At 44.7% G+C, this 13,372-nt stretch overlaps 2 protein-coding genes across 2 annotated transcripts; one reads left to right on the plus strand and one right to left on the minus strand.

Annotated features, from left to right (window-relative positions):
- Positions 1–3,823: 3,823 nt before the first annotated feature.
- On the plus strand, positions 3,824–5,041 carry LOC136426980 (putative nuclease HARBI1). Its single transcript, XM_066415700.1, has 2 exons — positions 3,824–4,605; positions 4,732–5,041. The coding sequence occupies exons 1-2, from the start codon at positions 3,824–3,826 to the stop codon at positions 5,039–5,041; spliced, it is 1,092 nt and encodes a 363-aa protein (XP_066271797.1).
- A 132-nt stretch (positions 5,042–5,173) lies between these two features.
- Positions 5,174–6,648, minus strand: LOC136426669 (uncharacterized). The gene is made up of 4 exons (XM_066415432.1): positions 6,357–6,648; positions 6,000–6,254; positions 5,541–5,873; positions 5,174–5,422 (listed from the first exon to the last, which is right to left on the minus strand). The coding sequence occupies exons 2-4, from the start codon at positions 6,216–6,218 to the stop codon at positions 5,333–5,335; spliced, it is 642 nt and encodes a 213-aa protein (XP_066271529.1). The 5' UTR covers positions 6,219–6,254; positions 6,357–6,648; the 3' UTR covers positions 5,174–5,332.
- Between the last annotated feature and the right edge of the window lie 6,724 nt (positions 6,649–13,372).

The raw sequence follows: 13,372 nt of genomic DNA on the forward strand, positions 1-13,372 counted from the left end.
ACACACTTGACCGGTCTTAACGAAGTACATACATTTACTCTGTGCACTTGGTTTGTTTCAAAACATAATAATACTTAATTCTATACTCTTTGGCGATGACACCAACATATCCCTTTCCCACATAAACTTTGATTCTCTGATACAACTGGCTAACCAAGATATGTGGAAAATATATGGTTTGAAGCAAATAAGTTACAAACAAATTCTACAAAGACAAATTGCCTTATTTTCTGAAGTAAAAATCAAAGTCATTATATCATTTAGGCCAAAATGTTCCTAATAGACAACAGAAACAGACCAACGTTTTGGGGGTAATAATAGATGAAAAATTAAACTTGAAAGCCCAATCTCTGCTATAAGGAAAAAAAATGCTGAAACATTTGATGTTTTGTGAAGATCGAATACATCATCCCTCAAAAGATTCTCACAACTATATAATATGCAACAGTCTTATGTACCCACATTTTACTTACTGTAACATTGTTTGGGAATGCGCTTGCCGTACAACTATACATCCTCATATAACTCTCTAAAAGAAATCTACAAGGATAGCAACTGCTTCTTACTTCTCGCTGAGACAAAATACTAGATATCCACGATATCAATAAATATACAATAATAACCTTTTTCTGGCGTTTAAAAGTGCCATGCATGAAAACCCATCATAGCCCCCTGTAGTAGTCACATGTTCAGTTATTATCTAACTTTAATCCATACCATTGATTATTTGATTATCATTATCTATAGTTATCGTATTCTATGTATAACTTTGCTATATTTTTTTATAATTCAAGTTTGAGAAGTATAGACCAGGAGGGCCTAGAATAAGCTATAAACGCTTATTCCTCCTCCTAAACCTGTTTTTATCTATTGTTTATCGTATTATGTATTATAGCTTTTCTTGTTGTGCAAATAAATAAACAAACAAACAAGCAAACAGACAAATAATTACTTGTCCCGGTGGACTGCCGGCAACCGGAGGGGTACCTCGCGGTGTTCTCACGTTGAGGTCACGGCGTCGATTTGTCCGCGGGGCCCGGGTAGAATTTAAGTCAAAACTAAATTTTTGTCGGGTCCCCGCCGGGCCAAAAAATTGCCCGGTAGCCGCATGGTGCCCCACGGCGCCACGTAGGGGTCACGCCCGGAAGTGCCAAAAGAAGGCCCGGGAACTACCCGGCAGGGCCCCTTTTTCCAATTGTGACCTAAGCATAAGTTGATGGCACCAAGGAGCAGAAAAATTACACAAGAGCGCGGCGCCATGAAGGCATGCAAAAAGGAAAGGTCACTCAAAAATTACGAATAATTTGCGCTTGCGTTTTATGGTAAATTCATGTAGCTGCTACGTATTATGTAGAAATAAAGCTATCGATTACGCTTTACGTAAAATACACTGATTACGCTCTACGCTTAAAAAGAACGGACTGGCTACATATTAGGGCCATGACACACTTGTGCGTATATTCAAGTGCGCGTGAGTTGCGCATTAACATTTTTTGGGTTTAAGTAAGGTTTGCGGTGGAAAAGTTATTTTCTACTTGGACCCACCGTTGTGCAGCCTAGTGATCGAACCTTAAGCCCCTGTCACACGTGTGCGTATATACAAGCCCGCATGAGTTGCGTATTAACATGTTTTGGTTTAGGTTAAGTTTGCAGCCGAAGAAGTTATTTCTTTGGTTTGATAACTAGACTGCTCAACGGTGGGTCAAAGTAGAAAGCAACTTCCTCCCCACAAAATATACCTAAACCAAAAAAATGTTACTGAGGAACTCATGCGCACTTGAATATACGCACAAGTGTGACAGGGCCCTAAGAAATTACTTCATCGGCTGCAAATCTAACCTAAACCAAAAACATGTTAATACGCGACTCATACGGACTTGCTTATACGCACAAGTGTGACAAAGGCTTTACGTAGAATCAAAACGGCTGATTACTCTCTACGGGAAAGGACATGCGGGCCCCCCTGCTTGGCGAACGTTACTAGGTACAGTAGAAGCCACTTAATTGCACCTCGGATAAACGCACATTCCATTTAACTGCACCAAATCACAAAATCCCAAACCGGTTCCCATTCACTGCATTGTTAGTGACTCCGCATATCTGCACCGTGCATTGTCACCAATGCCGGATAACTGCACCAAATTTTATAAAAAATCCTCGACAAATTAACTTAACTAAAAAGGTGCGCTAAAAATCGGCAAACGCGGTATAAATGAGCCGATAAGTGCCTATGTAGAGGCACAATACCGCCAATGTGTCTAAAATTGTTTTCACTAACGAAAGAAGGTGGTATCCATTGACAATCACGTTGATAGCGATCGTATGGGAGGTCCCGTGAGGGTCACGGTGCGTGTCGTCAGCATAAAGAGACACACGCCTACCAAAAGTCAGTATTGCATTTTGGCAGACGGCATGCTGTACTCAATAAAGGTTGGTCTCTACCTGTACACTTACTAATTACTGTGAATGCATTAAGTTCGCGGGGATTTGATTTTGCGTTAAGAATGACATGGGGTGTTGTTGGTGGTTTTAGGTTCGCGGCAGTGCTATATTCACATACTGCTACAATAATAAAAGACTGGTGATTTAACGTACATCTAGTCTCAGTTCTCATATCTACGGGAAACCACACAGCGGCTAGGCAAGGGCTACAGACGCGTGGACGGACATAGCAGTCGCTTTTGACGGTGCGGTGCTGACGTGATCATCTGTCACATTCTTTATGGCAGAGCCGAATCCGCGTCCTACAAACTTCCTACATTCACCCGAAGGATGTATACGCGGGTTCGGCTATGTTATGAGGAGAATGGTCTGTCACTGTTTTAAGTCATATAACCATATCTATCCACTGGATACGTAGTACAGTCCATTGTACAGTAATTCACTACCATGATATACACAGTCTAATCTGTCCAAACATTACAGGGGCCTCTCTGGCGCTTACTGATTTCACTCACTGTGTCCTGAGATGTTTCTCCTGAGAATTTGAAATTTACCGTTTCAATGCATAAACGTGGCCCTAAAGCCCCCGTCACAAATCAAGAATTTCGCTCGGCCGACTTGTCGGCGAGCTCCAAATGGCGATTTTCGGCCGAAGTACGACCGACGTCCTGGCGATTCTGCGAGCTTCGGGCGATTTTTCGGAGCTCGGCCGACGTTCGCGGGTCACTGGAAGCTGCGCTTAAATTCAGCGAGGCCTCGGCGACGATTTTTGAACTCGCACAGCTCGTCAACGGGTTGCCCGTAGCTCGCCCGAGCAACGGCCAGCGCTCGGCCAACGCTCGGCCAATAGTCGGGCGGGTATCTGACGATCTTCGAACCATTTTTGTTCGGCGGATGTCGCCCGAACTCGCCGGCGTCGCGCGAGCCTCGCTCGGGCTTCCGACCAGTATCGGACGACCGTCGTCGGTATTCCGCCCGACTTTAGAAAAGTTGGCGTGCTTCGGGCGAGCGTCGTGCTGGTGTCGGCGGGAGCTTGGACGGCTTCCGGCCGAGCTCCCCGTCAGCTGCAAATCAAGTTGACACCTGTGCATGCAGAACACCTGATTTCGATTTTGAGCTTTCATTTTGAGTACACAGTATGCAGCAGCCACAACATCAGTTGATCCCACCGCAAAGGCTCCGTCGTGCTCGTATTGCGGACCTACGCTTGCGGCTTGATCATCTGCACCATCGTGAGCAGTTTGTAGTAGCTATAGCTGCACTACTGGCTGAAGACTTTCAGGAGGGCCGCGCTAGAAGACGCCAGCGAACGTGCTGGGTAAAACCATGGCTACAGCGTCGTGTACTGCTTGGTCAGTATGACACTCTCTTGCATGAACTCATGCGTGAGTCGCAGGGCGACTTCAAAAACTACATGCGCATGGATGTTGATATGTTCCAAGAGCTACTGGCGAGAGTGTCCCCGAGGATCACGAAATGTCACAACAACCGCCTCCCCATATGCCCAGGACTGAAGATTGCAGTGACTCTACGTTTCTTAGCAACAGGGAACTCGTACGCTTCTCTTGCCTACTCCTTCCGCGTCGCACACAACACGATCTCTCTATTTGTGCCAGAGGTGTGCGACGCGATTGTTGAGGAATACAGGCAGCAGCACTTTGCTACACCATCAAACCCTGACGAGTGGCGAGATGTTGCTGACAAGTTTAGTTCCAGATGGAACCTCCCTCATACCTGTGGTGCCCTAGATGGGAAACACGTGGCAATACGGAAGCCCCCCAGAGCTGGAAGCCGCTACTACAACTACAAAGGCTTTCACTCCATCGTCATCATGGCCCTTGTAGATGCTGAATACAAGTTCCTTTGGGCCAATGTTGGGGCGGAGGGCGCGCGGTCCGATGCAGCCATCTTTCAGGTCTGCAGTCTGCGCCTCAGCCTACAAGAGGGCACCCTGGGTCTGCCTCCTGCCGAACCCCTGCCTGGCGACGACAGAGACACCCCCTTCTTCATAGTAGGGGACGATGCATTCCCACTTCGTCATTGGCTACAGAAACCCTTCAGCCTGAGAGACCTCACCCACGACAAACGGGTCTACAACTATAGGCTGTCAAGGGCGAGACGTGTCGTCGAAAATGCCTTCGGCATTCTAGCCTCCACCTTCAGGTACGTACAGCCATGAAGGCATGCTTGTTACAATTCAATATTTGTCGTTTTACATTGCTTGTGTATAATGACCGGAATACTGCATAACACAATTTCCTAACAATATTTCATATTCCTCTGTCGTAGGGTTCTGTTGACAACTCTGCACGTCCTGCCAGACAACGGCCAAAGTGTAACAAAGGGGTGCCTGGTGCTACACAACATCTTGCGTACGAGGTACCCTAACCTAAGGAATGAGGATGTGGACCAGGACGTCGATGGAATGATTGTGCCAGGGTCATGGCGAAACGTCGGCGTGCTGGACGACTGTCAGCGGGAGGGATCAACCGGCGAGCGGTGCACACGACAGGGCCGTGAGCTACGCCAGTACCTCATGCACTACGTTAACAGTCAGGCGGGCAAAGTTCCCTGGCAGGAAGCAGCCATCCGGATCTAGAAGCATGTACAATTTCCATTTCAAGAGGACAAATGAGTTTTCGAACTGTGTGAAAGACCTCCCATTTCAATTATTGATTCACAACACTCATCGATTGTGTGGCAGAAAAAAAGACTACTCGGTGTTGTTGGACTAAAGCTTTATTGTATGAAGCATGACTTCTTTGTATAGAAAATGAATCATAAGTTCAAAGTTGAAATTAATAACGTAAAAATACAAACTGAAATAACACTGTTTTTCATATCACTTGGTCAAACATCAAATATTTCTTGTTTTGATGTGTTTAATTACTTATTTCTCCAAGGACTTGTCAATGGCGTCACGGGACTCTACCGTAGTCATAGAAGAAGTCGTAGCCGTACGGTCGAGCAAGGTGGTCATCTGGAAGTGAATAAAGAGAAACATTGTTAAGTTATAGTTTGTACCAAATAGTTTATGATGGAAAGGTAAAGTTCAAATGTAAAGAAAAGCAACACTTAACAGGTAAGTATATACTGACAACGCCAACCGGTGTTGCTTGCGGGGCAGGCGGCATCCAGCCCAACACATGTTGCGGTTGGTCCCCTTCGTGCTGGACAAAGGCCGCGGTCGGTTGTGGTGTATGTTGGGTAGAGGCGAGGATCTGTGGAGGGGGCAGGGCTGAGGGTCCTGAGAGGGGTCTTGCCTGTGCTGTCGGTTCCCTGGGTATCCAGCGGAGGGTTGCCTCAAAGGTGTCCCTCTGATATTGCTGAAAGTGCGCTGATGGCACCCTGAGGCAAGTGGACATAAGCCACTGGCCCCATGCCACCCTTTCGTCCACTGGCTGTTGTTCCTGAAGTGCGATGTTTTCCATCTGTACCAGAGGGAGAAAACGTAACATCAATATTAATTTTCTAACATGCATACATAGAGTAAGGAGGTGAGTGTATACAAATAACCAAAATACCGAATATAATAAAGTAGAAACACAACGTTGTACCTCCTGCTGTGCCCTCTGCTTCTCCCTAGTCGACTCATCCAAGAACTTGGCCAGGATTTCTGGCAGGCTCGAAGTTGTGGGGCCCTTTTTCTTTGGGTCCGTTGGATTTGGACCTGGACTTGGACGCTTCTTGTGGCCCTTTCCAGACCCAATGGCGAAAGACCCACAGGGAGTCACCCCGCCTGTGGATGTTCCCGCCACCTGTTCGTTCTCGACCATCTCGGTTTCGTCTTCCTCACCTACTGTGACATGAACCTGGCGCATAATTAGAGGATAAACTTGTTATAAACGACATTGTATCCGCCTAATAGATGGAAGATTACATTACTAGATTTCAGACAAACGGCAAATGTTTACCGATCCCAGGTCCTCTGGCAGATGGTCGATACAGTACGGGTCCAGAAACTGGAAGCGTTCAAGTTTCCAGCGTTGGAGGCTGGTTAGTGAGACTCGGCCTGAGCCTGACCTTGCCTTCTTAGTCCGCTTCAGCTTCACGTACTCCGTACGTTGAGATTTGAAACGCCGCGTGACGTCTTCAGCTGTGGACCCAAAAAAAGGCAGACAATTAGTTTAACGGTCCGGAGTGAAACACTGAAGTCTTGTGTCGACGACAAAATAACAACAAAAGTGAAATTGATTATGGCACACACACAACATTTTTCTCAAGGTGGAAAACACCTTGTTTTACCATCATAAAATGAATAAGCATGGCCACAAAAAGGAAAGAACTTACGTTTGATCCCCATCCCATAATCGTTGCAAAAGGTGGCCAGGAGGAGCCTCTTCTTCTCCCGATTTCGGTACTGAGGATCACCTTTATCGTAGAAGACCTTATTCGCCTCATAGAAGTCGGCGATTGCGTCTTCTAGATTTGGTTTGTCCTTGGGCTCTTCTTGCTCCACTACAGTTGGTGGATGTTCTTCTACATGCTCCTCTACATGTTCTGTCTGCTTTTTCTTGGCCTTCCTGGGCGCCATGTTTTCTTGTAGACACTAATTATGCATCGGGGAAATATATTTCAGGCACGGACGTCGGACGTTGTCATGCAGACTATCTGCCGAAGCACGCCCAGGTGTCGGCCGGGCGTCGATAGGCTTAGCGACGGTCGGCCGAAGGTCGGACGCCTTCGCCCGAGCTTCGGCCGACCCTCGTCCGAGCGTCGCCCGAGTATCGCCCGATTTCCATTCTGTGAAAATGTCTGGATCGGGGTTAAACGACTGATCTGTTGACTTTGTGGCCCCTGCGCTACTATTTTGATTGGTCTATAACAAAATTCCTGTCGATGTTATTATTTTCAGTGTGCCCGCACACTTCACTCATACCCTTCAGATTTGCCACAAGTCAGAAAGTAAAGTTGGTCCAAATATGAGCTTGTTACCAGGTCAGTTGATTCTGACTTCGTCCGTGTCCAAGAGATGGTACCGTCTTATGTGGGATTTATGATTATTAGTGTTCGACGGACGCCGCCCGAGCTCCGTTCAATTTGTGACGGGGCAGGTTTTCAGCGAAAAATACGGTCGACGCTCGGGCGAATTTGAAATTCGGCGAGCTTCCGGCGATCTTCAAAATCGGCCGATGCTCGCATGAATTGTGACGCCGGCTTAACAAGAGGTGGAATCTACTGTGTTACCGCACTGTACTTGTATAACGAAAGCTTTCTAACATCTAAATGCGTACTAACAAGTTCATACAGCACACTGAGGTTTATAAACTATTCACCTCCTGTATGATACAGTGTATTACCGGTCCTGCTGGGCAATTTCGCATAATTGCACCAACCGGATAATTGCACCAAATACACTGGCAAATGGGGTGTGCAGTTAAGCGGATTCTACTGTATTTAATAGCAAATAAATCAAATTTGTGTGGAATGAAAATGGCATGGCCCCCCGAAACACGGTAGGTTTGACAAAAGACAATCACTGGGCTAAATATTTGAGTTAAGTAGTCGGAGTACTTCAGATAGGTCATGTCCACGTAGAAAGTACAATGTGCTCACAGTAGAGGGTCCGTCGTGAAAACCGCTGTCTCGACACGTCCTCCGAGGGTTGGGGTTACGGTTGGCGGGACAAGAGGCCGCGATGCGAAGAGACAGAAAAAAGACAAAGTAGAAAGTGTCAATGTATGAATTTCGAATGTACTTGTATTAATTTCGATGCTACAAATAAATCAAGTGTTGTAAATGTACATGTTTGGTTTCAATGGGTATTTCCTTCATCTTGAACTGAATAAGATAACACTATACAATGTAGCTAGTCTATTGTAAGTTCTTGTGGCAAGGCAAACAGATGTTTTATGCCCTCACATTTCTATGCATTTCCTCTTCAATTAGTTCTGATACTGATTCCATCAAAATGTGATTGGAAAATATCATGCATCATTTTACGAATTGTTTGATTAGTATTAATTAGTCATTGTTCCTAACAAGATGTCATAAATCGCATCAAATCATATGAACAACTGTTATCTCCTTGTAGTTTTCAATGAGGTTGGGATACTGTCCCGAGGTTGTCCTCCACTATCGTCTAGTACATTGTATTAGTCACTCCTGTGGCGATCGGACAACAATCGCCAGGTGACATTGTTGTATCACATGACACCAGGGAAAGTCGGTTGGCCCTGTTCACGAGCCAAATAAGATTCAGTAAGTAGTTGATATTTTAGACTTTTGCAGGGGGCACATTGGCCTTTGTTTTCGGTCGGGTGTGTTTGTGTCTCTCTGTCGTTTATCTTTCTCTCTCCCTCTCCCTCAATGTGTGTGTATGTACGTGTGCATGTGTGCGTGTTTTCGTGTGTACTAAGCGATTTCAGGGGATAAAACTTGAAATATTCTGGGGAAAACAATTCTGTTTTGTGAGGTTGAAACTGACATATGCTTCCCCATTCTAGCACATCTGCATCATTATTTCAGACTTTGGGCGTTTAAAAATAGCACAGAAGCAAGCCACAAAAGGAGTATTTTATTTATTGGGTCCCCCAAAAAATCAGCCCAGAATCCAGCCGTAACGGTTTCCTGTCGACAATTTTCGGTAACTTCCGGCCGCGTGACGTCACAATGCCCAAGGACATTGAGCCATGACCACGTGATCATTTCTTCGGATGCGTTCGGGATTTATCGGTCAGAATCGTGCATGTTCGGAAGATTTGAAATGATGGCTGGCCTCCAAGTGCTCAGATTTTCAATGAGTTACCACCACACAACGACATCACATTTTTGCTCTATGATGGTCGATATGTGATGGTATAGTGTTATCTAAACTTACTATGGACAGAAATCAGAAAAAAATTGATTTTGAACATATGACTTTCAGCGCGCTAATATTGCTTAGGTTGCCTTTAACTCGAGATAAACAATGACATTTCAACGATATCTTAACGTAGTGTTACGCTTATAATTGCAATATCACACGCTCGAGCACCTAGTATAAAATGACCTAGGTGGTGGCACGTAAATTAGACAAGGTTATTGTCAATCTACCTTAGAACACGTTGCGTCTTATGTCGTCACCTACATGTACGTACATCAAAGGATACAAAATATGTCGCAAAAATTCTTTGATATCTTGCATTGATTTTGTTCAGTAAAAACAACATTTTGAGAGAGATGGGTACCGAGTTATACCCTATCCCATTCCTTTGTAGTCTTGCGTACATCAAAGTATGCAAAATATATCGAAATCGATTCTTCAATATCTTGCAATCCCACTTTTGTTTTTGTTCAGTGAAAATCATATCTCCAGAGAGATGATATGGGTACCGGCTTATAGCCAATCTACTTGTGAACTCTTTGCACCTAATGTCATCGTCTGCGTACATCAAAGTATACAAAATATGTTGAAGTCAATTCTTTAACATCTTGGGGTACCAACATTGTTTTTGTTCTGTGAAATTAATATTTTTTGATGGAGATGTGCAGTCAGTGACATTTTCATAAGACTGGGACAGAAGCACGGCAATACGGATGTAAAATGAACTCTCTGGTCTTTGTTTTTAAAACGGTGCGACTCCATTTTGAAAGTAAGTATTGTAACCAAACCGTAACACAAATCTGTCACCGTGAAAATGACCAGCTTCACACTATCACTTTGTATATGTTCTCTCATTAATGCTAGGGTCACATTTCCCATTCGGGGCCCGACCGGGCAGTCCTTGTGAACGAAAAGTATGATATAAAATACAACAAAAACTCAAAACGTACCTAAAATTATTTAAGAGCATAGCTTGTGCAAATGTATGGGCATACACTTTGATTTTTCGTTTCCGTAAACAGCCCGGCCGGGCCCCGGTTAGGAAATGTGACCCTAGCATAAGATATGCCAATCTCAATTAGTACGATTGTCCACGTGTAATGGAATATAATAGTTAGCGTATCAAAAGTGCGGGGGAGAGGATTGATTTATCTTGCTTTGGGTTCTTCATCCTTCACCTCAAGTGACATCTCCTGCGTACATCAAAGTATACAAAATATGTCGCAATCAATACTTTGATATTTTGCGGTGCTGTGATCATTTTTCTGTAATAGCGTTTTGTATATTGATATATTATCAAAGGGAAGAATAGTCATTGAATTCTATGCCTAAGACTGACGAAAATCTAACAACATATATAACCTCGGTGTCGTTTGGTTATAAAGCCGCAATTAGAGATCGCATACATACTGTGATTTATGTTTTTAATGGGGCTGTGGGCGTGATTCATGTGTTGTGGGAGCAATCAGAGATGAATCTGTGTCTGTGATGTTACAGAACAACAAGGATTCTTCGCTTCTAATGTCATCTACTGCCCACATCAAAGGCAGAGCATACACAACATGCATAGGTCGCAACCACTTTGATATCTTGCGACGCTGTTGTTCCTTTTGTCTGTGTAGTAGAGCTATGTGCGTATATCTTGCGCGAGATGAACAGTCCATGAAGTTTTGGACATAACGGACTGTGAGGAAATTTAACAAGGACACTCTCGATACTTGTCATATTTCAGTTGATTTGCCTTTGAACGAGAGAGATGCTCGAGTAGCCTGTGTTGCTTATACCCCCATTCCACTTGGACGGCGCTCTCACCGCGCTCTCACGGCGACCTCATTTTGGCCAGATCGCCGAGAGAGCACCGAGAGCGCCGTGGGAGCGCGGAGGGAGCGCGGTGAGAGCGCCATGCGCGCCATGCGCGCCGTCACCTCTGCGATGGTTTTGAACGTGCTCAAAACCTTCGCCGTGAGAGCGCCGAGGATGGCGATCAAAAAACGAGCGCCGAGAGAGCGCCGAGAGAGCGCGGAGCGAGCGCGGGGAGCACCGAGAGAGCGCCGTGAGAGCGCGGTGAGCGCCTTGAGAGCGCCCAAGGTGGGATCAAAGGGCCGCAGCGAGCGCTCAAGGATCGCAGCGAGCGCTCTACGAGGATTGAATGGTCTTCACTGCAGTTCAAACAAATTTTATTCTTGAAGTGGTGTATATTGAATTTCTGTGAATTTTGTGGTCAAATCATAGTTTTGCTCGTGGGTAATACAAATTAACGAATAACTACAAGTACTTGCTTCCATTCAAATTAAATTCCCTCCAAGTTTTATTGTCTGTGGTTCAAAAAGTGTTTCAAAATTCTGTGATTTACGTTTCTATTTAAACGTAGAATGATAAAATATATCTATTGCAAACAATTTATATTACAGACAACACAGAAAAAAACAAGTTGAACATACATATATTACTTAAGATACACACCGAGCGACCGTGCAGCAACCAAAATTGAATCCGTTTTCCCCTTGATTTTATCATTCAAATATGATGCAAGAGGTAAAGGTGTGACTGAGAAGACAACAAAGCACACAAAACGTTTTATCTCTGGAATTCGTTGAGTGATCTGTGAAATCTTTGGTCGCTCATAAAAAGTTACTGACATTTGACATTTTGGTCGCGCTGAGAGCGCGCAAGGGTCGCCGTAGAGATTCCACTTGAGCACGTTTTCCAGGAGTCCGGCGCTCTCACGGCGCTCTGGCCAATTTTAGGTCGCCGTGAGAGCGCGGCGAGAGCGCCGTCCAAGTGGAATGGGGGTATAAGACCTCCATTCCACTTGACGGAGCTCTCGCCGCGCTCTCGCTGCGACCTCAAATTGGCCCATCCTTATTTTAAGAAATTCCGTTATCCGTAGTAGCCGTTGGAGGGAATTGAATATGAATGAAAGCATATAGTTGTAGTTATTCATCAATTTGTATTATCCATGATTTTAATTTACATATAGAAAATTAATGTGCAAAAATAGTATTTGACAGCAAAATTCCCAAAATTCAAGATAGACCACTTAAAGCCCCTGTTACTCTTGTGCATACATACGCATGAGTTGCGTATTAACATATTTTTAGTTTAGGTTAAGTTTGCAGCCGAATAAGTGATCTCTTTGGTTCGATAAGCAGGCTGCACAACGGTGGGTCAAAGTAGAAAAGAACTTTTCCCCCGCAAACTTTACTTAAACCAAAAATGTTGGCGCGCTCTCACCGCGCTCTGGCCAATTTGAGGTCGCAGCAGAGCGCGTTGAGAGCGCCTCCCTAGTGGAATGGGGGTATTACAAACGTGCAGAAGACTGTGGACTCATGTGGGCTAGCAACAAGGCTCAATATAGCAACAAGGATGTTAGATGGAATCTTGGTACTTTATGATTTCAAACCCGGAGACTCCGTCCCATGACGAGTAACGACACAGAACTCGCCACGTCGCTTTACCTAACTGATCATGGGACGGGTGTCTAGATGAACCAATCGGAAGAGTCCTAGAAATCACGTGGTACACCAGACCCCCTTTCTTAGCCATCACTCATGTAACACCGGCAGTCAGAGTCTCAGAGAGAGGGGAAAAGGACAGTTGTTGGATCAAACGAGTACCCAGCTGACCTGTGCCCTACGAGATACACTTGTCGGTAAGAAATCTATTAATGACATTTATACATAACTAATGTCCGTTGAATTCCTTTTAATGGTCCTCTTCATATTTCATGACGGCATTGAGTTCAGGAGCATAACATTACTAATACGCCAGTACGTTGGAACGTCAGAGATACTCACAAATAGAGATGAAAGTACTGTCATAGTTTTTTTTTCCAACAGAACTTATTCAAGGCTATCACGTTGTTGTTAGATGACTGAATTCCTTTTAATGGTCCTCTTCATATTTCATGACGGCATTGAGTTCAGGAGCATAACATTACTAATACGCCAGTACGTTGGAACGTCAGAGATACTCACAAATAGAGATGAAAGTACTGTCATAGTTTTTTTTCCAACAGAACTTATTCCAGGCTATCACGTTGTTGTTAGATGACTGCAGTACTAGTACGAGCTCTTTAATTTGGATCCTTTTTTATTCTTTCCATGTGTGGGTTTAAGATGCTGT

Source organism: Branchiostoma lanceolatum, chromosome 2 (assembly GCF_035083965.1).
Source record: "Branchiostoma lanceolatum isolate klBraLanc5 chromosome 2, klBraLanc5.hap2, whole genome shotgun sequence".
Taxonomy (NCBI): Eukaryota; Metazoa; Chordata; class Leptocardii; order Amphioxiformes; family Branchiostomatidae; genus Branchiostoma; species Branchiostoma lanceolatum.